The sequence below is a fragment of the Etheostoma cragini genome, chromosome 22 (assembly GCF_013103735.1).
Source record: "Etheostoma cragini isolate CJK2018 chromosome 22, CSU_Ecrag_1.0, whole genome shotgun sequence".
In the NCBI taxonomy this organism is placed as follows: domain Eukaryota; kingdom Metazoa; phylum Chordata; class Actinopteri; order Perciformes; family Percidae; genus Etheostoma; species Etheostoma cragini.
In genome coordinates this window covers 15,596,842-15,619,651 of record NC_048428.1, presented here as the reverse complement: position 1 = coordinate 15,619,651, position 22,810 = coordinate 15,596,842, and the positions used below count along the sequence as shown (strand labels likewise).

Below are 22,810 nucleotides of genomic sequence, written 5' to 3'. Positions count from 1 at the left end.
GTGATCTTGCTTGCACGTTGCCAGAGTCTAAAATTGCACTTGAATAATTCAAACTGTTCTATTCTCATCTTTTTCAATCTTTATGGTTGATTGAGAAGTTGTCATTCTCTTGTCTATCCAACATTTAGGCATTTTTCTTGTATTGGAGGTGAATTGGATCAAAGGTTTTCAACAGCAATCCAGCAGAGCAACCCAGCCTGTGGTAGCTGATTATATCCACATTATGCTGGAACTTTGTTATGGAGCAGGAATTTATGCTTGTTAGGCCAGCATTTCTGCTTTTCATAGAAATGTCATTCTTCTTAGAAATCAACTGCTGCATCGCTTGCCGTTACCGCAGTGTTTCCACACATGCAGTGGCACTCCCTCAGTGCAACATCAGTTTATGGTGAAACTCACTGCAGCAATGTGCGTCTGTTTCATGCAGACTTATAGGGCAACGGGAGCACAAATCTGACAGGTTTGCTTCCAGTAGTTCACTCTTTGATATCCTGACTGCAGTGCTGCTGCTACCTGTTAAATAGGTGAGAGACAAATCTCTTTGTTGTGCAGCTTTCTTTATTTTTCTCCTTGTGTTAAAATGCTAATTGTCCCAGCCAAATGCTGCTTACTGGTCTTTTAGCATCACTTGGCATCAGAATAGAGAATTAAGTGAACATTTTCTGGATGTAGACACCCTTGTTTTGGATAAGGATAAACACCACTAAGATGGACATGTGTGCAATTGGTGTTGTTTATACACATTAGACAGAAGTAGCAGGTGTAGAATTGCAATATAGATTAACATGATCAAATGTTTTGGAAAAGCCAAGGCATATTTAAGTTTTTTGTGCTAAGTACCTTCTCAGTTTAAGTTGTAACATATTGAAGTGTCGGATTGTGTTAATACGCCTGAATGTACAATGTTGAGCTTAATTCTAATGCTGGTGAGAAATATTTGTCAAATGTAATCACTGTCCTCAAGAGAAAGGATGGGTTAACAGGTAAGTTAAGAATTCCCCCCAGGCTGGTAGATATTTAGGGTATTATTATTCTGTAAGGGTTACTGAATAATGCTTTAGCTGTCAAAACCCGGCATGCGAAAATTAGAAATCAGAGGAGACAAAGCCTGACATTCTCCTTGTTAGCCTCTCTGTCTGCAGCCCTGCTTGTCAAAGCGTGCGGTCATGTTCCTTCCCCTTTAAACTACTGGTTCTTTCACCATTGTGTGCTCCATACAGAGTCTCCAAGAGCTAATGTTTGAGATTGGGTGTTACTATGTTGTGGGATACTGACGTGTATGCCTCGTGTGTCACACTGAGGAGAATCGGCTAACACCTCTCTCTCTGATTCCGGAATAGTGTGCAAAGAAGAGTAGCAGCGAACCCAGTCCGTATGTCCAGTTTACTGTTGGACACAAAACACTTGAGAGCAAGGTGAGCCATATAGGTATCCATTATTACTATTATATGTCAGATTTTGTCTTGTCCTTTCATTATGGGAAGAAATGTTAAGTTGGCATTAGCATCTGGACAACCAAAGATTGAACACAGCAGTTATATTTAGCAGAATATTTCTAACATTCTTACACACAAAGACATATTGAAGTCCAACAGCTAACACATGTAATTCTTTAACAGTCTCTCACTGGAGCTGTCTGTTACAAAATGTTTCCCTCTCACTGTGGTATTAAAAGAGAGATGGACTAAGTTATTGTACAAGAAATTTAAAGAAAGGTATAACTGTAAATTAACTGTAAAGCTAAAGAGCTTCAACACCACCAATATTGTATTTACCAGCTATTTCTTGTGGGCAAGTTCTATAAAGAGTTCAAAAGGGAACAACATAAGTGGACCAAGTTACTTTGGATGCAGACGTTTCACTGCAAGTATGTACTGTCATGGATTTAGGAAGGTTTGTTGCTCCTTTTGTAACAGAGTTATAAGACAGGCACTTTAATTATTTGAGAGTGTTTACAGCCACATCAAATAAATCATGTACATGACACGGTACATTGGCAGACTGAAATGCACAACCCAGATAGGGAATCACATATAAATAATTTATTGTTCAAAGGACAATGCAGACGAAGGTACAAAAGTGGCCAGCAATAATCGTAGTCAGGAACAAAGCAATAATCGGATAAACACTGAGAAAACAAACACTAGGAATAAACACTGGAGAGAGTGACTTATGTACTACAATCTGGCACAGGTAAGGGGAAATGGTGAGCATTTAAGCATGGGGACTGGAGAAGATGAAAACAAACAGGTGTAATGAATTAGGGGCGGGGACGATAATTACACAGATAAAGGAAGAAAGGCAAGTGAAGTGAATAAAGACCAACCCTGGATCTCAAAATAAAACAGAAAGTCCATGAAGATAAACAGAAAACATGAAACCAACTAAAACAGAAGCTTGACATAAGGACAAAACCATGGCAGTACACATGGTTGCTCTTTTCTTTTGGGTAACAGAAAATAATCTGAAAAGTAAACACAAACTTTAATAATATCAACATATTTTAAGTCCCCGAAAACAAAAACATATCCATAACGTAGCAGTCCTATAGATTTATGATGTGGCCATAAGCTTGAATTATTTCAATGGTTCTGAGAAATCATGTCTTGTCCGTGAGTTCAGGATGGCAAACAGCTCAAAATATTACAATACCCATGAGTTTTGGACCTGTTTTGGCAGATGGAAACAAAACAGGGCGCCATATGTACTAAATTAATCTAAATATTGACCCATAATCCCAAAATGCTGTGATTAGATTTGTTGCTAAAATACACCTTGGGAGTCGCAGTTCACTTTTTTATTAAAGCACTGGATATTTTCAAAATAAGTTGTTAATCATTTGCACTAATGATTCAACCTGTAGAATTTCATACACATCCAAGTGGTTCTCCAACTGTAACGTTACCTTTGGATAATAATAAATGTTATTTCACGTATGGACCAGATTCGCCCAAGATGCTGTAGCTGCTCTCACTTCACAACTGTATATATTAGAGTGAGTGATGTCCATCAAGCAAAGTGTGTCCACGCCCACACTGTGTTTAGGAGAGGTTTAATCAGGATGACGGACTTGGCCAGTCAGAATCATTCCGCTTGGCTATGAAAACTCTTGGGTCACCTTGCCTACAGTATACTATGTTTATGATGGTTGCCCTAAAATTAAAGGTTTGTAATGTAAGAGCAGAGCTATGAAATAAACACTTTAACCTCATAGTCATTGTTCCATTTAAAATCCAATTTGCTTACAGCACCAACACTATGAAAAGCCTGTAACTGTTCTAATTTTTTATTCATGAGGACAAATCTTGTGGGGAAACTGGCTAATTAATAGTAGATTGAAAAATCAAAACAGATAATTAGAGGTTTTTGAACAACATTAGTGTATTAAGTAGAACTGTTGAAATGGCACATATATTGAAATAAATTCATAAACTATATATATAAAAGATGCAAACAAGTAAGGGAAAATAAGTATAATCTTAACATATATACAAAACAAATAACAAAAACATGCAATGAAATAAATGATATTCAGTTGATACTGACAGTATTAGTGTGTTATGAGTGAGATTGTCATTCTACATTCAAGTTTAAAATGAAACACGTTCTAATGACTATAGGTACTATTGAGAGATGTATCTAGATGAATTGTTCTTCATTAGCTGCCCTCAAGTGTATTTGTATTGCCAACTAACAAACCACTACCTGTCTTCCACAAAGATCCGGTATAAGAACAAGGAGCCGCTGTGGGAAGAATGTTTCTCATTCTTTGTTCACAATCCCAGGAGGCAAGAGCTTGAGCTGGAGGTAAAGCTGCCTAACCACTCATTTCCGATTGTCACAGATATAACAAGTTATATCATTATACATACATTTTTAAAACATCATGCACCACACGGTGTAAGTAGTTGTCTTGTGTTAAAGCAGATATTTCTCAATGCACAGGTAAAAGACGACAAGCACAAATGCACCCTGGGTAATTTGACGGTGCCCTTAAGCAGCTTGTTGGGGGAGAAGGACATGACGATGACTCAGTGCTTTCCTCTCAAGAACTCCGGGCCCAGCTCCACCATTAAACTGAAGATGGCCCTGAGGGTAAAGATGGACTGCATTACTTCTCATCATACCGTATGCTTTAGTGATGTAACAGTTCTATTTCTCAGGCAGAGGATAGAACAACAGAGGTTCATGATCTGCTGATTATAATAGAACGGCTGCAGTTAAATGGCACAGGACAGAATTAATGTTGCGGTAAAGCACAGTGTTGAAGTATTAAACAGCCTTAACAGCCCTCCAACACCTGCTACACCTAGCTGTCAAGGTTTCTTCACAAAGCTCATATGCAGTCTGCAATGATAACAGTGGCAGTTTTATTATTAAAAAATCTTTGTAATACTTTCTTTTATTTAAACGAGAATCTTCTAAAAAGGGTAAATATGCACATGATGAGTACATGTATGGTATAATGCCAGGAAACTGAGACTAGGTCACATTTCTAGCCAGAAAGTTAGTATACTCGCCACTGGCAGTGTATAGGTTATAGGCCCGTGCATTTTTGGGGGTTGTGGGTTGCTTCACAGAAGGGAAGGTCGTCTCAACCAAATGATCAATACATAAATAAAGTCAATTAAATAAAAATGAAAATCTTCATACTTCTTCCCGATGGAATCTGCCCATTTACATAAATGTGAGATATCTGTCACCGAAATTTCTCAGATTCAATAAAAGTAAATGCAGCATTAAAATAGAAATTGCAGTTTGAACAATTGCGTCGACAATCCACATCTACAGAAGACAATTTATAGTTTTCAGAGAACTACTTTCTAGTGAAGAGATAGTTTCTATTAAAACGGTCAAACATTGTGGTCTGTGCAAACCACCCCAGTCACAACCACTATTACGATAGATCAAATAAGAAAAGGAATGCAGCCCTATCAAAATATTGACCTGCACTGAAATAGCTTTCCTGTATTGGATCACAACCAACATACCAAGATTCAGAATGGATATCCAAAGTGGGAAATTGATTTACAGGCTTACTGACCTTTTTGGAACTAGAAGATTGAAAGATAGATTGCTTCACGAAGACATATTTGGTTGTACAAACACACTCTAAAATACATGAATCTTTTCATCAGTATCTGCAGTTTTAAGACCACTTTATAAGAAAGGAAAAGTCACTTTAACTCAGAGAATAAGTCAGAGAATTGCTTTAGTCAGTTTTAGGTGGCATTTAGAACCATTAACCTAACCAAATACCCTTTGTTTATTTTTTATTTTGTGGTATTTTACTTAAGTACCTTGACAGGAAATAACATCGCAACACAAGTAAATTTCGAATTGTATACAGAATATTATACCAGTACTTAGCTGTAGTTCCTATTCATTATTCCCAGTAACGTCCTCCTGTCTTTCTGTAGATCCTGTCCTTGGAGAAGCAGGTATCTTCTGACCAGCCCTCCTCCGTCCAGGTCAGGAAATCCAGTGTGCCGCAGCCAACCCCAGCCCCCACCCAGAGACGATCAGCCTCAGATTCTCCTCTGCCTCCACCCACGCCTCCACCACCCATGGACGCCTCCACCCTCAACCTCCAACAAAGGGACGGCGAGCCATACTCAGCCAGTTTCTCTAACCTGAGCACCTGCATGTCTAGCTCCCAGAAACACCTTCCTCACAAGGAGTCCACACCCAGCCTGGCCTCGGATATATCCCTGCCCTTCGCCACCTTGGAGCTTCAGCAAAGGCTTTGTCAGCTGCAGAAGTAAATGGAACACACAATACGTTATTTTTTTAAACAGTGTCCCACGTAATGTTCCTATGATTGAGAGCTTGCCCCCCATTTCTATAAATTACGTACTTATGTAATTTAATTTCTGCTGTTGCTCTGATAGAATGGCATCTTGACTTGTTTTCGGAATATGTGAATATTTTAGTTGACAACCTGTCAAGCTATCCGTCTGTCCCTGCTAAATAATTTAACTGCAGTCTCTTGAAGACTTTCTCTGGTGTGTTTGTAGTGGTTCGGCCTCCAGCCAGTACCCCCTGGGCGAGATCCAACTGACTGTCCGACACAGCTCCCAAAGGAACAAACTCATTGTGGTGGTGCACGCCTGCCGGTGAGGTCCACAACTGCCTTTGTACCCTGCATTTAAATTAGTTTTGTGATAGATAAATGGGAGACTTTTAGTTAAAAGGTGGTCTCATATTCATAGACTCTTTCCAACTCATTTTTCTTTTTTCTTTTTTTTTTGGCCCAAGTTTCCATCATTTATTACAATTAGTAATTCTTCAGTAAGCAGGTCTTTTTGCTTCTTGTGAAGCTACTAACGTTTTAGAAAGACAGGCACAACATGTGACTGGCGACATGTGAGTAAAATAATGTTGTCCTGTGTGTCCTCAGTAACTTGATAGCCTTCACTAAAGACAGCTCGGATCCCTTCGTACGCCTCTGTTTGCTGCCTGACAAGAGCCGGACGGGGAGGAGAAAGACCACCACAATGAAGAGAAACCTTAACCCTGTTTATGATCAAACGTGGGTATAAATACTATTAATATCTTATGCTTAAAATTAGCATGTTTGTAATCTAACAAGTATTTATGATATAATATCAGATGTGTATTGCAGCTGTCGGTGCCCTGTTCTTGAAGGTTTAATATTAATAACAAGCTTAATGTTTGTATTTGTAACAGTATAATATTACTGTAATTACAATATGGTTCGACAATAAATCAATCATTAAGAGTCTGATCCAAATGAACAATTGAAGAAACTATTCTAATTTTGTAACAGACGTAGCATTTTCATTGCAAAGATTTACTCCATTGGTTTCAGACAATCTGTGTGTATTTGTGATTGTAGCTTTGAGTTTAGTGTATCTATGGTGGAGCTCAACAGGAGAACTCTGGATGTAGCAGTGAAGAACGGAGGGAGCATCCTGTCGAAACACAGAGGGCTTTTGGGAAAGGTAACTTCTGGCTGGTTATTATGTGTATTCTCCAGTGGTAGAGCCAGTCTGTAGTACGCCATTTATTCAAAAAACCTAATGTCTGTTTTGCTTCCTGTTCAAAATCTCAGCTTCTGGTAGATTTAAGTGGGGCAGATATATCAAAAGGATGGACACAATGGTAAGCTTGTATTTTAATTTAGCCCTGTCAGCATTGATATGTATATATATATATATATATATATATATATAGGTATTGGTATTTATTATTTTCTTATTATTTTCTCTTGCAGGTATGATCTGAGGGAAGATGGTGTGTCGTGTCAAGGCATAAGAAGTATTCAAGACTCCCTCCTCACACAATGAAACCACCGCTGTAATATAGTGATTTGTTTATACAAGGGCACACTATTTTGTTGTATTCATGTAAATTTTATTATTAAGTTTACAACACTTATTTTAGCATGTAAGACTTTTTTTTTAACAACTATCATCATTTCATTAATGTGAGATATTGTCACATATTGTAATGAAACACACCAACTGCCTTGTCTCTATTTTCAGTGTTTTATGTAAATATCAAATTACTAATATATAATAATTTGCAGGGGTTTTCATGGCATTATATTTCCTTAAAAGAAATTATTTTGAAATGTGTCCAAAATGTTATTGCTTTCTGTCGATTTGTTCAAATGTGACAAATTCGGGTTTGTCTCCTGAGAGAAATCTTACCTAAGAAACAGATAGAATCACAAAAGTTGGCTTACGTAGCAGTCTTGACTTTGATATTTATTTGTCATGCCGTGTTATTTGATTGTTTACCTGTTATCTTTCTTTATGCTTGATTGAAAACATGGAATGCACATATGCAGCGAATAAAATGATTGCTCTGTATATTTTAAAAGGACTGTGAAATATTGGATGTTACTGAATACCAGGGAGCATTTTAGGGCTATGAACAAGTGCTGTTTAATGTGAAGGATACTTGAATAAGTTTTGATTGATTGATTTGTTGAACAAACGGAATATTATGAGCAGAGATCATAGCTATTGCATTTTATAAGCAGGGCTGCCATAACTTATTGTTAAGATGACACAGCTATGTCATAAGGCATGTACATGTTTTTGCCACACAGTCATAACTGTTGAAGTTTTTTAATACTTTCTTGTTCTCTATCCCGTGCCTTAAAAAAAAACTGCTATGTAATTTTTGCCTTCCTAATGCTATTATTTTGAATGATATGATGCCTCATGGGTTTTGAAGAATAAATGGTTTCTCTTGTGAACATTGTTTTTCTTGCTTATTTTATTTATCTTCAGCTACAAAGAATATGAATTATTATCACTTTGAATATGATATGTTATGAGGATGCAAAAAGTGATCAGATCTTTCACTATCACAGTGTTGAAATACTATTTACAGTTAAAAGTTATTTATGAGTGGGTTGGTACTGATGTGCCCCTGAGCAAAAAATTCAATTAGACCTGCATTGCATCATAATTTCCCCTGAGGGTTTGGGTGTAATCGATAAGAGAGATTTCCTATAGAACAAAAAAAATGGCGTACGTAACTCCATGGTGCAGCCAAAGACTTCCCAAGCTGTGCGATATGTGCAGGGAGCCCCGTACATTCCAAGCGCATAAAGCAATCATGGAGCTCAGATCTTCTGTGTTGACTTGTCGCCATCTAGTGGCAGTGAAAGCAAACGACAACAACAACGTCAGCATCTAAGTGGACGTACAACGTCATGACGCAATTTCATCCAAATTTGCGCGGGTTTGCAGTTGATATTAGGAGACTGTCATCCAACGGTTGTCGTCTAACAACATTATAAAATAAAAAGGTAAGTCACGAAGCCATTGTTTCATAATGTATACTTTGCTGATTGTAACTCACAATTGTATAAGTACCAACGGACACAGTGGTACTAACGTTCGTAAATAACACTTTTAACGCGTTTGAGAAACGGGCTGCCATATTTGTTTTAATCTTGTTAAAGTTGACGCTATCGTTATGTGAGTTAATAGCTACGTTAGGTATTCTCGTTACCTTTGTGGTTTTTTTTTATGGCAGTTAGCCTGGGAAATCTTCAGGTCCCTTACCATTGCCTGGAGAACCGATAACATGTCCAAGCGAGAGGCGTTTTTAGAGGCTGCCTGTCATGAAAATGTGGAAGACTTCCTTCGCTTTATCCAGCTTCATGTGAGTAACGTTATTGTAACTGCTATATGAAACCAGGAAGCATTTATTCTAGAGCCACCAGATCTCCTGGATGTGTCTCAGGTTAGTATAACGTTATTACTTACTCTTGTGTGTAAAACTGTTGTGTTCGCTAATACACGAGAAGTAAAATAAATATTATCAAACTTAGCTATAGTACTATGCAAGAGCACCACAAAGAGAGCAGCCTCAAAATTGACCATCAAGTAAGACTGGATCAGTTTTAGCATGTTCTACAACTGGCAACTAAATGCAGCTATATAGTGTGAAAAAAATGACACTTCACTGTTTGATTTAGCTTTAAATTGTAGATTAACAGTCTAAATAGGACACGTGTGACTATATCCCAAAGTTAAGTATTATTTACTGACTCTCATAGCACAGAAAAGCTATCCATCAAAGCTAACAATCAAAAAGTTGAACTGGATTATTTTGGATGTATAAGTCCTCTACTACTGGGAATGAAAAGTCCTTTTGTAGTCACATCAAGTGTTTTTGTAGCTGTGTTTGTGTCTGTCATGTACTGTATGTCTTTGTTGCTGAGCAGAAGAACAAAACCGAGCCTTTCGATGTGGAGGAGGTAGTGCAGGAGATGCCCAGAGACCAGAGGCAGACTCTTTGGGGAAAACTCGCCTCACTCCTTCAGGATGTCCTGCAGGAGGTGCCTCCGGAGCGTTGGGTGCAGGGCAGGGATGAGGGCATGGAAGTGGAGTCGGCTGCAGACCCTGTGAGTTTACTAGTCAGCTTATAACAATTGTGACATAAACTTTGATGGCATTACAATTTGATAAGCTGTTGCTGTTTAGATTTGTCTATCAGTACAGAAACATACTTTGCACTCATCTACAACGTGAGACGGGTGCATCGGAGTGGGACAAGCAGGTCAAAAGTAACAAGGGCAACGTTTTGGTACTAGACCATCTTCAGGCAAATGGTGTTACGTGCTGAGAGGACATCTGGTTACTATAGAGGAAGATTGAACTTAATAATGGAAATGTGAATGAATGTTATGCACTTACGCCTAACTCATGGGGAAGTTGTTGATTGGTGCATTAAAACACCTCAGGATGTAACAACATTTGCTTAAAGATGCTCTAGTACCAAAACAATGCCTACTATTAAACTTGATACATTTTTGCAAGTTAGGCAGTGTGCAGGAGTTTTCAGCGATAGGTTTGTGGATCAAAACAAAATTTTGATAATTTTTGTTAACATCTACTTTTCTTTACTATTCCTTCAGAAACATGTCATGGCTGTTGTGGATGGTGTGACACTAGTGGCTTCCGTGTCCTTAAAGGTCCTACAAGACGGTGACACCTACAGTGCCCTTCTAGAAATAACCCGCAGGCTTCACGGTCAGTGTCCTTTGCTAATATTTTCTCTCTGCTAAATCGGTGTCTTCAAGTAGATACTGTAGTTATTTTCACTTCATGTTTTTGTCTTTCCCTCAGATGTTCTAGTGTTGCTGCCTGTCTCAGAGGCACCTCTGCAGCTCCATATCCACACACTGTGCGAGGCCTGGTGGAAGAAGGGGCTGAAGGAGAAAGAACAATTTGGTCGCACGGCTTTCTTCATCTCTCTGCAGAAGAGCTTCATTTTGAAGAAACCAGTCAGTATTGGACCTCAGTTATGTCCAAACAATCAATATTAGGTCTTTTGCTGTGGCCTTAAGATTATCATCACTAAGATTTATTTTCAGTTCTAGTAGTGTTGATGCATTATTTTACATAACTTTAATTAGAGCATGGGTACCAAATTCAATACCTAAGACACTGACAAAATTGCCTCTAAAGTATTGAGTATTAAAAAGTTATTTGTCATTCAATACCCAATTTCATCACCTTGGCAGTTAAACGTGCGGTATACTAGCCGACGTGGCGTGCAACAATGTGATGTCAAAATGACACAGATCTTGCTGGCGCGTCAGGAGGTCACACACCACTTTAATTTTTTTCAACGGCACACGACAAAGCGGAAACAGGAAGCCCTAACGAGCTTGAGGGTGACCGGATACCAGGACTAAGTGACTGCAAGTCTCTTTTGTAAACTTAATAGCTTAAGATGAGTTATTTTATGGTGAAGGAAAGGCTTAATCGATAGATACCGGTATCAGACATTTTTAAAAGATACCCAGCCCTAACTTGCTCTGTTTTGTCAGGGTGTTGCAATCCAAAGAGTCTGGAATCTACATGATGTGCTTTGGAGTCTGGACTACACATCAGAAGACAACAAGCAGATAATCGACCTGTTGATTCAGTGCTTTCACCGTTCTATTTACATTAGAAACGATGATGTGAGTAGAGTAATATTTTTCTGCTGTGTGTGTTAGAGTCACTGTCTTTGTTATGTTTCTCTTTGTTGTGTTTTTTTCTTTGAGCTGTCAGCCTGATGATGTGTATATTATTGCAGGGCAAGCGATTCCTGGTGTTTCTTTTCAGCTGGAATGTCAACTTCATTTGGGTTATTCATGGCACCATTAAAAACCAGCTGCAGTTTTATAGCAAGTAAGACGCTTACTTTATGTTGTTTAAAGTAGTGAATTTTATCTTCAAGTTATTTACTACTAAATTATTTTGTGCAGGACCATGACCACTCATATTACGGAGATCTACTTCAGAGCCTGGAATAAGGCCAGTGGGGACTTTCTGGAGAATATTGAGAACTCATGCATTCAGGATTTCATGCAGAATGCGATCTTCCTTCATAGAACATCTCCTGTCCATGCCAAAGTCCGACAGGTAGACTTATTACCTGTTTTTACAGAACAATTCCAGTCATGATATGCACATTATACTGTGTTTTTTTTTCTCTGATCTCCCTTTTTTCACATGCAGATTGTAAGCTATTTCCACTCAAGGAAAGGCTGTAGCAGGGTGGACAAGATGCTCTGTAATCTCTACAAGCCCATTCTCTGGAAAGCTTTAAGTGTACATATACAGATTTCCATCTGCATTCATACTTGTTTTTTCTGCATTTTATTGTAGTGTAATGGGTTTCTGTTTGATTTCTTCAGGCTCCAAACTTTGAGGTGCGTGCAAATGCCACTTTACTTTTCACTGAGGCTTTCCCAGTCCATGACCCGGAGCAGAACAACAAGAATATAGATGAGGTCATTCAAAAGCAGCTGGACACAGTGATGGTGAGAACCTTTCAAACCATTCAACTACTTTTTGTTTCTGAAGTTATGTTTAGTACTTTTTTATTTATTTTTATCCCAGTTGTTTTATTTTTGGTTCTGTAACGCTACAACACACAGATACTGATCTTAAGAAGGAGCAAAATAAAATCTAAATTAAATGTTGGACCTTTTGAATTTGAATATGAACCTCCGTGCCTAAATGACAACCACCGAGATGTAACCCTCAGGGCCTCCTTGATGACCCTCATCCCACTGTACGCTCAAATGCTACCCTGGGAGTGTGTAAGATCCTGGCCAAGTGCTGGGAGCTCCTCCCTAGTACCATCATCACAGACTTCCTGAAGAAGCTGGTGATAGAGCTGGCGGCGGACAACAGCTCCCCTGATGTCCGGTGCTCAGTCTTCAAGGTAGGAAATGTTGTTTCTCTCTGATATACACTATGTATGTATGTATACATGTGTGTGTGTCAACATGGTGAGCCTCTAAGAGTTAGATCGCTAAGATGAAATCTTATCGAGAATCTAAGCAGGGAGCATGTTTAACAAACCGTCAGTTAGGGCTGCACAATATGAGGACACATCAAAGGGCCACAGGTCAGATTCGAACCTGGGCTGCTGCAAAGAACTCCGCCTACATGGGACGCACACTCTACTGGGTGAGCTACAGGTCGCCCCATAAAGATTTTTTCTTTAGTCTGTGAGATGGGATTTGTAGGCCGGGACATCTCTGCAGTACTAAACTACTTCATTCAGAATGGTTTGACACATAATTTGCTATTAACAAATATTGCGCTCCCCTTTGATTTGGATATTGCAATAGTCCAAATTACGATTTTTATAAAATTGCAATTAATTGTGCAGCCCTACCGTCAGTATTAAGTGAAGATATATTCCAAATGTATTACAATAATTAGGCATTCTTGTCCAAATGTTTTGGGATGCCGAATTGTTAGCACTATTGTGACTGCAGACAGAATTAGCACAACTGATTTTATTGGCTGTAGACAGGCTATTTAATGACTTGTGGTTTGTGTAACATTTTTTTCCAGTGTCTGACTATTGTCTTGGACAACACTCTCAGCCATCCAATATTGGAAAAGCTCCTGCCTACTCTCAAATACAGCCTTCACGACAACTCAGAGAAAGTCCGCACAGCTTTCCTTGACATGCTTATTAAAGTCAAGGCTGTGCGTGCTGCCAAGGTATTGTATGTGTAGGGTTTCTTTTTGATTTGTACATTGTTATACAGGCTCTTAACAGGGCTGTTTTTGTCTTGTGTTATCAATTTTTTGAATTGCATGGCTTGACACTGAATATACAAGTTATTCATTAGTTTTCTGAATTAAACAAAACCGTTTGAACTGTACAAAGACGGTAAAAAGCAACAAAAAAGAAAAGAAAAATACAATGCAATTGGACAATCGCAGACTCACCATGTTAAGCCTTAATAAAGCCCATTCAAATATTTTGATGACCAAACAAGCTTGTTAAATTTCAGTGGACCCTTTTAAATCAGAAATACAAAGGTACCACAAAGATTAAAGGATCAAGGCAAAAATGAATATAACTAAAACAGTATCCACAGGTAATGATAAATATCATTTAAATTAAACAATAACAATATATTGCAGAAAATATTAGCATGTTATTAGGCTAAAAAATGAAAAGTCAGGATATCTACTTATGAATGACATTTACAATTAAAATACTGGAAAGGATAGATTCCCCACAAACAATGAAGGGAAACCTGTTATTTGAGATAGTGAAAATAGTTTGTTGCAACTCAAAATTTACAATCTTTCTCTAAAATACACAAGAGTTGTTGTAAAATAAACTTCCATGTCCAAATCCAAGGACAAACAAATCTCATAGTTGGCAAGCAGCTTCAGTCATAAACCTCTGGTACTGAAGATATAACTAAGTACTTACTACAAATCCAGATGTTATTCAGTCAAATTGCATTGAGACAAAATCCACTTAAAAGATGTAAGTTAATTCCAGGAGTAGGCTGTGTTTTCTCATGGTGTGCCGCTCTCCAGTTTTGGGACGTGTGCAACATGGACCACCTGCTGGCCCGTCTGGCTATCGATTCTCATCCGGTTTCCAAGCGCATTGTCGATCTGCTCTTCAAGTCCTTCTTCCCAGTCAATGATTCTGAAAGGGAGTGGTGCTGTCGGTGCATCACCCTCATCCAGATGAACCCCATGGCTGCCAGGAAGTTCTACCAGCATGCCCACAAACACACAGCCCCCACTAACATAAGTAAGTGCTGTGTGTATGTGGCACAGTTAAACACTAGCCAAAAATGAAATGATTTAGCATGGTGCATTTGTAGTAGGGTCATCCATTGTTTTGGCTTCTCTTCCAGTAAAGCTGATGTTGGCCATTCGCCGTGTTCTGAACAGCTGTATCCAGACTGATACTGACCTGTCCCAGATTAATGACAGCAACAAGGAGAACAGTACAGTAAGCTAAACAGTACAGTAAACTTTGAGAAATATGTTGATCCTTTTAAAATGTCGAATATATTGATAAAAAAATGCCTGTCACAATATATATACTAGTTTTGGAATTCTTGAGGGTGTAGTTGTTAGATTATTTTTCAATCTAAACCTTTTTTGTGTCCAAACCTTGATCAGATATAATTGGAAAGTATGGATACATGAGTTCAAATTGTGAATGCTAAGTGTCTGAAGTTATGGAGATTCAAATTGGAGTTTGATCTTAGCAGGCTGAACCTCTGTTTGGGAAAGACTTGGCCGTTGTGTCTAGTCTGCTGGAGGTTGTGGCCATCCTGTGGAGAAGTGTCGAGAAGGCCCTGAAACAAAATGAAGAGGCCCAGAAGTACACTTTTGCCAAGTTTGGAAACGTCATGGCCAAGTATTTCCAGGCCTTTGAGGTACTTCAACCTTCTTTCTCCTTCAGCCCCTTCTTCCACCAGACCTCGTGCAGTGTGTGGAAATTGAGCTGCAGGGGTGTCTCTGAGACATGCAGCAACACTAGAACATCTGAGGAAAAGACACCAACATCATGATGACATGATGCCTACAGCCTGTAGTATGATATCTAAAAACCCATCGCTCCCTGTTCAGATCCTCCAATCAGGGCCAGGGGGTGTGTGTCTAGCTGCATGTCAATCACTGCTTGGGCACACACATTCATTCTCCCTGGTGGGGGGAGGGGCTTAGGAGACCGTTTGGAATCTTTGCAATCCTACCTACAGCACCTTTGACAAAAACTTAATGTCAACATTTTGTTTTGATAACCTAGACAAACCTAGCGATGAAAATTCCTGCACACTGTATCTTTACTCTGTTTTCCGTTGATGAACAAATATTACTGTGAAGCTTGTTTGATTGTTTTTTTTCCCAGGATGAGCGGTGTACCGTTCCTCTCATACAACTCGCCTCATTTATGCCCCCAGCTGCAGTTCCAACATTCAGGTAAGCAATAGAATGCTCTCCCATTCTACTCTTCTGTTTAACTGTCTAACCTGTCTCTGATCCCGCTCTGTCATTTCCAGCTGTGGCATCCTGTCCAGACTGAGGAGGATGGACTCAGGAGCTGTGCCAACACAGTACAGCCAGCTGTTAGACTGCATGTGCTGCTGGGGCCAGGCTGCTGACATCCTCGAACTCATCACTGACTGGTTAACTGAGGCTCTGCCCAAGCAAGGAGTCAGTCATAGGGCTGAAATGATTGCATTGTTAGGTTCTTCAGATCTTTCTGAAAGTAAGGTTTAATCCAAACACATCCCTTGTTAATCTTTGTAACTTCTTTCAACTTCAGGACAAGGCAAACACCAATCGAAAAGTGCGTATCCAGGAGACTGTGGAGGCCAAACCAGACCTGGCACTGGCTTACCTTGAGTACCTATTCAGCAACACTTCAACAAGGGAGAAAGTCCTAGCTCTTGGTCAGAAACCTCTGAAGCAGCTCCATACAGTTCTGGGAAACTGGAGGGTATGTTGGCTACCTTTCATTGAATACATTTATCATCAGCATTTATTCAAAGAGTAGATTAATGTATTTCAATATTTCCTCTAGTAGAAGCAGTTTCCACTGACATTTGAATCAGTGTTATTTGTCGCAACAGTTGGTCCTGTACACTCACCTCAGCTCCCAGACAGAAGACCCTAAAAGTCCCAGTATGGAGACTGCGCTGAAAGTCTTCACGTACCACGGCCGTCTCGGTGCACATCTGCAACATAATGTGAGTTTCTTATTTTACAAACTTTACTTCTCCACCATTTTTCACTTTATTTATCCAGTCAGTGGCCATACTTGCTTGCTCCAGCGACGCTTTGTTAGACATTCATACAGCTACAGGATGTTTAGTGCAGTTACTTTCTCTGTAAATGAGCACTCCACTAGAAGCTTGGCAATAGGTTGGATCTGATAAAAAAACATTTTTTTTATTTTTATAAATAATGTTCCAGTCTGTCAAATGTCAGGATATGTTGCTTCTCTTTAAATATAATATTAAACTGAATTCCTTTTTTTCATTTTCAGACTTTTGGACAGACAAAACAAGACATTTGAAGGCATCATTTTGGGCCCTCAAGGTTTTGTGACATGTCACAGACCAAATGATTTATAGCATAATCAGTAATTAAAAACAATAAGTGTGCTGTTGCCCTACAGTAGGTGTTGAGGCAGGGAAGAGAGCTAATCATTTGTCTTGTCCACAAGTTTCCAGATTAATTAGTTTTGTAAGCCAGTTACGTTCTGGTCACAAGCCTAAGTAGTATACTTTGTCTATCTGTGTCCAGAAAGAAATTGTATTCCTTTATAAACTACAAAAACAAGTTAAAGGTAAGAAAATAAAACCATTGTTTTTTATTTCCTAGTCCTCCGAGGGTCGAGAGTACATGCTCTCTCTGGAGCATGTGGCAGCGTGGCTAGCTGAGAGGGTGTTGCCCTTCCTGGCTAAACGTACCAACAATGGTGATGATGAGTCGGAGAAGTCACTACCACTGGCTGCACAGATAACTGAGGTGAGCTCTACCATTACTCATTATGTAAACCTATAGCCTCCAAAAGCCAACTTACATGGTTTCAGTAGAGGACTTTAGACTGGAATATGTGCACTAAGGAGTAATTGAGCCCAAACAAATATGTGTTGGGCCTATTCTAAGTGTCTACTGAGCCTTGCCTGACTATAATTAGTAAAGCTAAAATTACTTGTTGAATATGCAGGGCTGCAGTAAGCACCAGAATTTAAATTGTGCAAATATGGAAAATGTGGTTGGTCTCCATTAAGGGAGATGGGACACTCTTCTCCACTGCAGCGCAAATGTGCAACTTAGGCACACAAGGTGGGTACATTTTCATTACAGAATATTACCTTAGCAGCTGCACATGAAATTTTTTTGTGATGAGGTAAATTATTACCTGGTAATTATGTATTTAGACCAACACTTAGCCAGTGTCCTAAATAATTTTATTATGTTTTATGATACCTACCAGCTACTAGGAGGTGAGGTCTTGATTGAATGATAAGGATCGAAGGTTGCAAGTGTCATCTGTAGCTCCTAAAAATATATACATTGCATTGATGAGAATTGTAAAGTCAGTGCATGCAAGATGGTTTCTCTGCAGAAATGCAGACTTGTTGCAAATTAGATAATATCTCCTTGTTCATAAATTGCCAGTTTAGATTTTTGTCTCACTCATTTTCTCTTTGATACATATCCTGTACCAAGGTTGTAGATTAGAACACACCGTTATGTTGTTATCCAGAACATTAGGTTTTGTGGAGCCTTTTTGCCTCCTGCTGCCAGGACTTTCAGTTCTGCTCAGTAAAGTTAGACTCCTCACAGATTGTTCTGTTCCCGTCTATTCACACTCATGTACATGCCTCCTCCTGCTCGTTATTTCTGAAATGAGCTTATTTTCTTTATTTGTGCCATCATTCTCCAGCCTGTCACCACATAACTGCTGCGACCAGATATTGAAAATAACCCCATTGAGTTCCCTTCTTATTAATTTAGTGGCAGGGGATCGTTGGCAGTTTCTTTAGCCTACCAGCTAGGGGTAGAAATGAACATTATACTGAAATTTAGCTCTCCTAAGACTCTGTTGTCTCTATTTGTTTTTGATTTAAAAAGTTGTCTTTTTCTGGAGTGTGAACCATTTTTCTCCATTGTGACAATGATGCATTTTACCAGAGTTTCCTGATGGTGTGCCGAGACGTATTACTTGTGGGTTTGGGCGATGAGACGTTCAAGGGTCAAATCCTCCACTTGTGCTCGCTCATCCTCCTCTCCGGTGAGTGTTTCAAATTCCTTGTTTAAGTGAACCATACCGCAAGAGCACTGATACACTGAAATTATAAATTTTATTAATAGTATTAAATCATAAAAAAATGAGTTATCTCAAGACCTTTTATAGATAGATTAGGTCTAGACCACACTCTGTAGTAACAGAAGCTATATTTTATATACCTAAAACAGTCCTGTTGCATCATGTTTTGTTACCTGAGTTGTCATTTTTACAGACATTAATGTATTTTCCTTTGCATTTCCAGAGGCAGGCTACATGTGTATTCCTGCGGTGCTCCCGATTCTAAAGGAGGTGACAGACAGCTATGGACCTGAGGATAACGATAACAACCCCGCTCAGGAAAATGAGGATGATGCAACCACTGTCATTCTGGGTGTGGTGGGCAACCTCTTTCAGAAGATTATAGAGCTCTTGGCTCGCCGTCTTAGGAAGGAACCAGAGGAGGGAAAACAGGTATGTGGACATTTCAACTCCCAGTGTGTTTATTTAATTCTTATATCTGGTGTATTACTACATTTGTTCTACATAAACTCAGGGTTTCTAAAAGGGTCTTAAAAAAGTCTGAAATTTCAAAATCAAAATTTGAGGCCTCCAAAAAGTCTTAAATTGAAAGTATTGTGTTCTGGGTCTTAAATAATTATAAACGGGTCTTAACGCCATCTCTAATGGTCATTTAAATGTTGCTGCAGCGCTTAAGACTGTTTTTCTTTTTATTCTGTAGTGTTGTATTTCTTTCTTTTGCTAGTCACCAACATACACTATATTTCGCTGTATTATGATTACAAATTTGACCAACATGCACCTTATATTGCAGCCAATCTAGACACCAGCCCTATAATGCCAATGAGGTTATTTCGGGGTATTGTTTCAGACAATGTTTCCAGACTTTGACTTTGTTTTTGATTTCATGATAAAGGTCTTAAATTTCATTCATAATGGTCTTAAAAAGCCTTTATAAAGTTTATTCTTGTAATTGCATCTATAACAACCCTTTACGACCGTCTGTCAACCGTGCAGTGGTATTTAGTTGGTTTCAATATCCCAGCACCAGGATATTGATATCTATTGATACCTTCCTCCATAACTAAAGGCGATCTCTAAAGAATATCCCTATCTATGCGTCCTGACTTAGCTGTGTCAGTCAGCCATCCCAGGCCTGACAGACTTCCTCCAAGTGGCAGTGACCTGGGACAAAGCACCTCTCAGAGGGGTCTTCTCCACTCTTTTTGCTGTCATCATCGTGGAGAAGAGACATTTGCTTCAGAAGGTATGAGAGTGCCTGCCAGAGCATTTGTCTTTTACCAATATCCCGCACGTCCTGGGCGTACATAAGCGACTTGACGGATTATGATCTTGAGCAATTCAATTAAGTGAAATGATGAATGCTGCTGTGCTCTTATTTTTAAAGATCACCCATCCTGAAGAGGTGATCACCCCAGAGTCAGTGGAGGACATGCCTCCTCTGTCCAGCATCCTTCTGTCTGTCATCCTCAAATTACCTTCTCTTACCAAGTAAATATCCTACGTCCACTTTCTCTTACTTACACACCAGGGACAACTGAACATGCCCTCACCTTAGTCTGTCATCTTTTCTGTTCTCTCATGGCGTTTTTCCATTACATGGTACCTACTCGGAAATGTCTTATCTCGTCTCGACTCCACTCACCTTTTTTTGGTTTTCCATTATGAAAAAAAAAAGTCTGATACCTGCCAACAGGTACTTTTTTTTTTAATACTACCTTTGTTGAGGTTCCTAGCGAGCTGAGATGATACCAAAAGGTAAAAAGCTGTTGAGAGAATCGTCACTAGTCACAGACGAGAGTCAAAAACACACCTTCGTAGTTCTGTGTGTGTGTGTTGCGTTAGGTCACGGCAGTTTCTTGCAGCATTGCTATGACAACCAGTCACGCTCGCCTCACGCATTAGGCCGAACTAAATCTGCCATGAAAAAAGGAGAACGGGGCACCGCTGTCGAGTAGAACTGGTACTAGCAGTGGGTAAGCGCCATTAGAGAAGTGAATCTTTATTTTCTTTTTAGTTTAAAGTGCTCATTTAATTTTTCCCTTTCCTTTGTGTCATACATGTACAACTTAAATTAATAGGGCAATTACCCAGCTTGCATTTCCCTTCATACAAGATCTTGTTTTGCCACAGACAGGCTGAGATTAATATTTTAAGTGTCTGACAACATTATGGAAAGGATCCCTCCTGGGATAGACCTTTGAGACCTTTTTTGTTTAATCAAAAATCATCATTTAACCATCTGTCAAATAAACACAAAAAAAATAGGAAAATAGGGCCCAGGTTTACAAAAAAAGTGGTAGTTACCCTTTAAATGTTTGTTACAGGGCCTTTTTGACAGAAGTATGCTCCTCTTTCGACTCTGAGGCCATCAGCAGTCTGAGTGAACTAGCTTCTGTTCTGCACGTCTTAGCGGTCATCAGACACAGTGAGTTTAAATGATCAGAATTTAGTTAACAATTTAAGTGTTTCTGGTCATTAAAAAAGCAATTTTTATATTTTTCTTTCTGCCTGTAAAGATACTTTACAGTGTTTCGTATGTCACACTTTTAGCAGGGCAGTCTAAAGCCAGTTTGAAGAGTGCAGCCATGTGTGTTCAGCAGCAGCTTTACAAGCATGCAGTCGCATCTGACACCAGAGACATCCAGGGGTAAGTGGAAGGAAATAAGATGAGGTTTTCTTTAGAGGGACTGTGCATAGATACATTCATTGATTTTGGTACATGAGCTGTAATGACTAACGTGTAATCCTTTCCTGCCACAGGGTTATTTATGAATCTTCATTGAAGACTTTGAATGAAGTTCTGGATTCATAAATTGATCTGTTTGATATGTAATAACTCAACATTTGTATTTTATGAAGCTAAGGAGAGCAGTATAATACCAACTTTGCTGGAAGTATGACAGACTTTCTGATGCTGGAAGACAAAAATGACATGACACATTTTGACTTCACTGACCGGTTAAAAAAAAAAATAATAAAAAAAAATAAAATAAAAAAATGGTTTGAATTGAAATCTAAAGCTGAGAACAAATGCCCCTCTGATGTTTTTCCAGATTGGCTCCACTCTTTTATTTATTTCTTCATGATGGCACACGTAGCTCAAGGCTTTGTGTATTGGTAAATTGTTATCATTAACATCACCACTGCAGAAATATGGCTCCATAGACTGAGCGGTATTCTTCTTTAAAGTTTACTTTTCGCAGCTCTGCTCTCCACTTTTTTTTTAAATGAAATACATATATTTGTTTGCTATTTGTGTTGGTCTGTCAGTACGCCAGATGTACCATGCTTTTAATAAATAAAACAAACTTATCAATCAACTTAAATTTAATGGTTTTTCCTTTTTGACACTTCAGCGGTTTGGTAAGTAATAACTGTTCTAACAAGCAATAAAACATCCTCTTTGCGCTCTTTAATTTCCAAAGGGAAAGGCATTCATTTCAAGAATTTGCATACTGTTTTGCTTTAGTCAGTACTTGTGATTGTGCTCCCCAGGGACACAAATTCAAAGCTTTTTAAAAGAACTGCAAGTTAAACTTTCATTATTCTGGAGCACATCAATTGCATTTTGATTGTTCATTCCTCTTTGAATCATATATTTTGGATTAATTGCTAGTGTCCTTTTAAGAGGTGGTTTTTACTACACTTAATTGTGTAATCTGTACATTGTAGAAAGTATCTAAGTACACTTACGCAAGTACTGTGCTAAAGAACTTACTTGATTACTTTTCAGAGGCAAATATTGTACTTTTACTCCAATATGTTGCTATTGTTACCAATTACCTCCAGATGAAGATTTTACATACAGATATCTAATCTAAATCTTATAGTATCACAGATAGAGCTATGTGTTCTCTTTTTTATTTTGTCAAAATGTTCTCTTGATAAGATGTGTAAATAAACCAAAACTTTCTTAATAAAATCCATCTTTGTGTACATTTGATGCATTTTTATAGCTTTCCTATAATGGCACTTGCACTATGATATGCTGTCATGTGTTTCTCATAAATCTAAATTTGGAACAGTACTTTTTTCAGCCAAATAAGATCTAATAGATGTATAGATCTAATTAGATCTATAAAATAGATCTAGTACGATCTATAAATCAATGTGGACTTCCTTATTTTTCTCCTTTTCATGTCTAGTCTTCATGGTTCCTGGGCAGTAATCCATCCATCCATCCATCTATCCATCCAGG

General features: G+C 38.7%; 2 protein-coding genes across 7 annotated transcripts in view; both read left to right on the top strand.

The window, feature by feature from the left end:
• Positions 1 to 8,235, top strand: part of esyt2b (extended synaptotagmin-like protein 2b) — a 30,527-nt gene extending 22,292 nt beyond the window's left edge. For all 4 annotated transcript variants that reach the window (XM_034862239.1, XM_034862240.1, XM_034862242.1 and 1 more), the window contains 9 exons: positions 1,341 to 1,415; positions 3,721 to 3,807; positions 3,946 to 4,095; positions 5,421 to 5,761; positions 6,018 to 6,116; positions 6,401 to 6,532; positions 6,860 to 6,965; positions 7,076 to 7,125; positions 7,238 to 8,235. In XM_034862239.1, coding sequence (XP_034718130.1) covers positions 1,341 to 1,415; positions 3,721 to 3,807; positions 3,946 to 4,095; positions 5,421 to 5,761; positions 6,018 to 6,116; positions 6,401 to 6,532; positions 6,860 to 6,965; positions 7,076 to 7,125; positions 7,238 to 7,310 — 1,113 coding nt within the window. In that variant the 3' untranslated portion in view covers positions 7,311 to 8,235. The remainder of the gene's footprint in view (positions 1 to 1,340; positions 1,416 to 3,720; positions 3,808 to 3,945; positions 4,096 to 5,420; positions 5,762 to 6,017; positions 6,117 to 6,400; positions 6,533 to 6,859; positions 6,966 to 7,075; positions 7,126 to 7,237) is intronic.
• A 413-nt stretch (positions 8,236 to 8,648) lies between these two features.
• Positions 8,649 to 21,517, top strand: ncapg2 (non-SMC condensin II complex, subunit G2). 3 transcript variants are annotated; one of them, XM_034861987.1, is made up of 27 exons: positions 8,649 to 8,788; positions 9,019 to 9,147; positions 9,713 to 9,892; positions 10,406 to 10,520; positions 10,617 to 10,774; positions 11,324 to 11,458; positions 11,575 to 11,669; positions 11,747 to 11,903; positions 12,000 to 12,092; positions 12,179 to 12,304; positions 12,532 to 12,711; positions 13,353 to 13,505; positions 14,343 to 14,565; positions 14,672 to 14,769; positions 15,035 to 15,202; positions 15,676 to 15,746; positions 15,827 to 15,980; positions 16,093 to 16,266; positions 16,400 to 16,516; positions 17,154 to 17,300; positions 18,474 to 18,573; positions 18,833 to 19,041; positions 19,721 to 19,855; positions 19,997 to 20,100; positions 20,937 to 21,037; positions 21,163 to 21,259; positions 21,373 to 21,517. In XM_034861987.1, the coding sequence occupies exons 2-27, from the start codon at positions 9,070 to 9,072 to the stop codon at positions 21,422 to 21,424; spliced, it is 3,420 nt and encodes a 1,139-aa protein (XP_034717878.1). In that variant the 5' UTR covers positions 8,649 to 8,788; positions 9,019 to 9,069; the 3' UTR covers positions 21,425 to 21,517. The 3 variants fall into 3 exon arrangements, with proteins under 3 accessions (XP_034717878.1, XP_034717879.1, XP_034717877.1); XM_034861988.1 differs by having other exon boundaries at positions 15,032 to 15,202; positions 16,099 to 16,266; XM_034861986.1 differs by having other exon boundaries at positions 15,032 to 15,202.
• Positions 21,518 to 22,810: the final 1,293 nt, after the last annotated feature.

Bases quoted from the DNA above. Each gene is read 5' to 3' on its own strand.
- ncapg2 (XM_034861986.1), top strand. From the start codon at position 9,070: ATGTCCAAGCGAGAGGCGTTTTTAGAGGCTGCCTGTCATGAAAATGTG. The intron at 12,305-12,531 runs GTGAGAACCTTT...TGTAACCCTCAG, and splicing joins AGCAGCTGGACACAGTGATG to GGCCTCCTTGATGACCCTCA. The intron at 12,712-13,352 runs GTAGGAAATGTT...ATTTTTTTCCAG, and splicing joins TCCGGTGCTCAGTCTTCAAG to TGTCTGACTATTGTCTTGGA.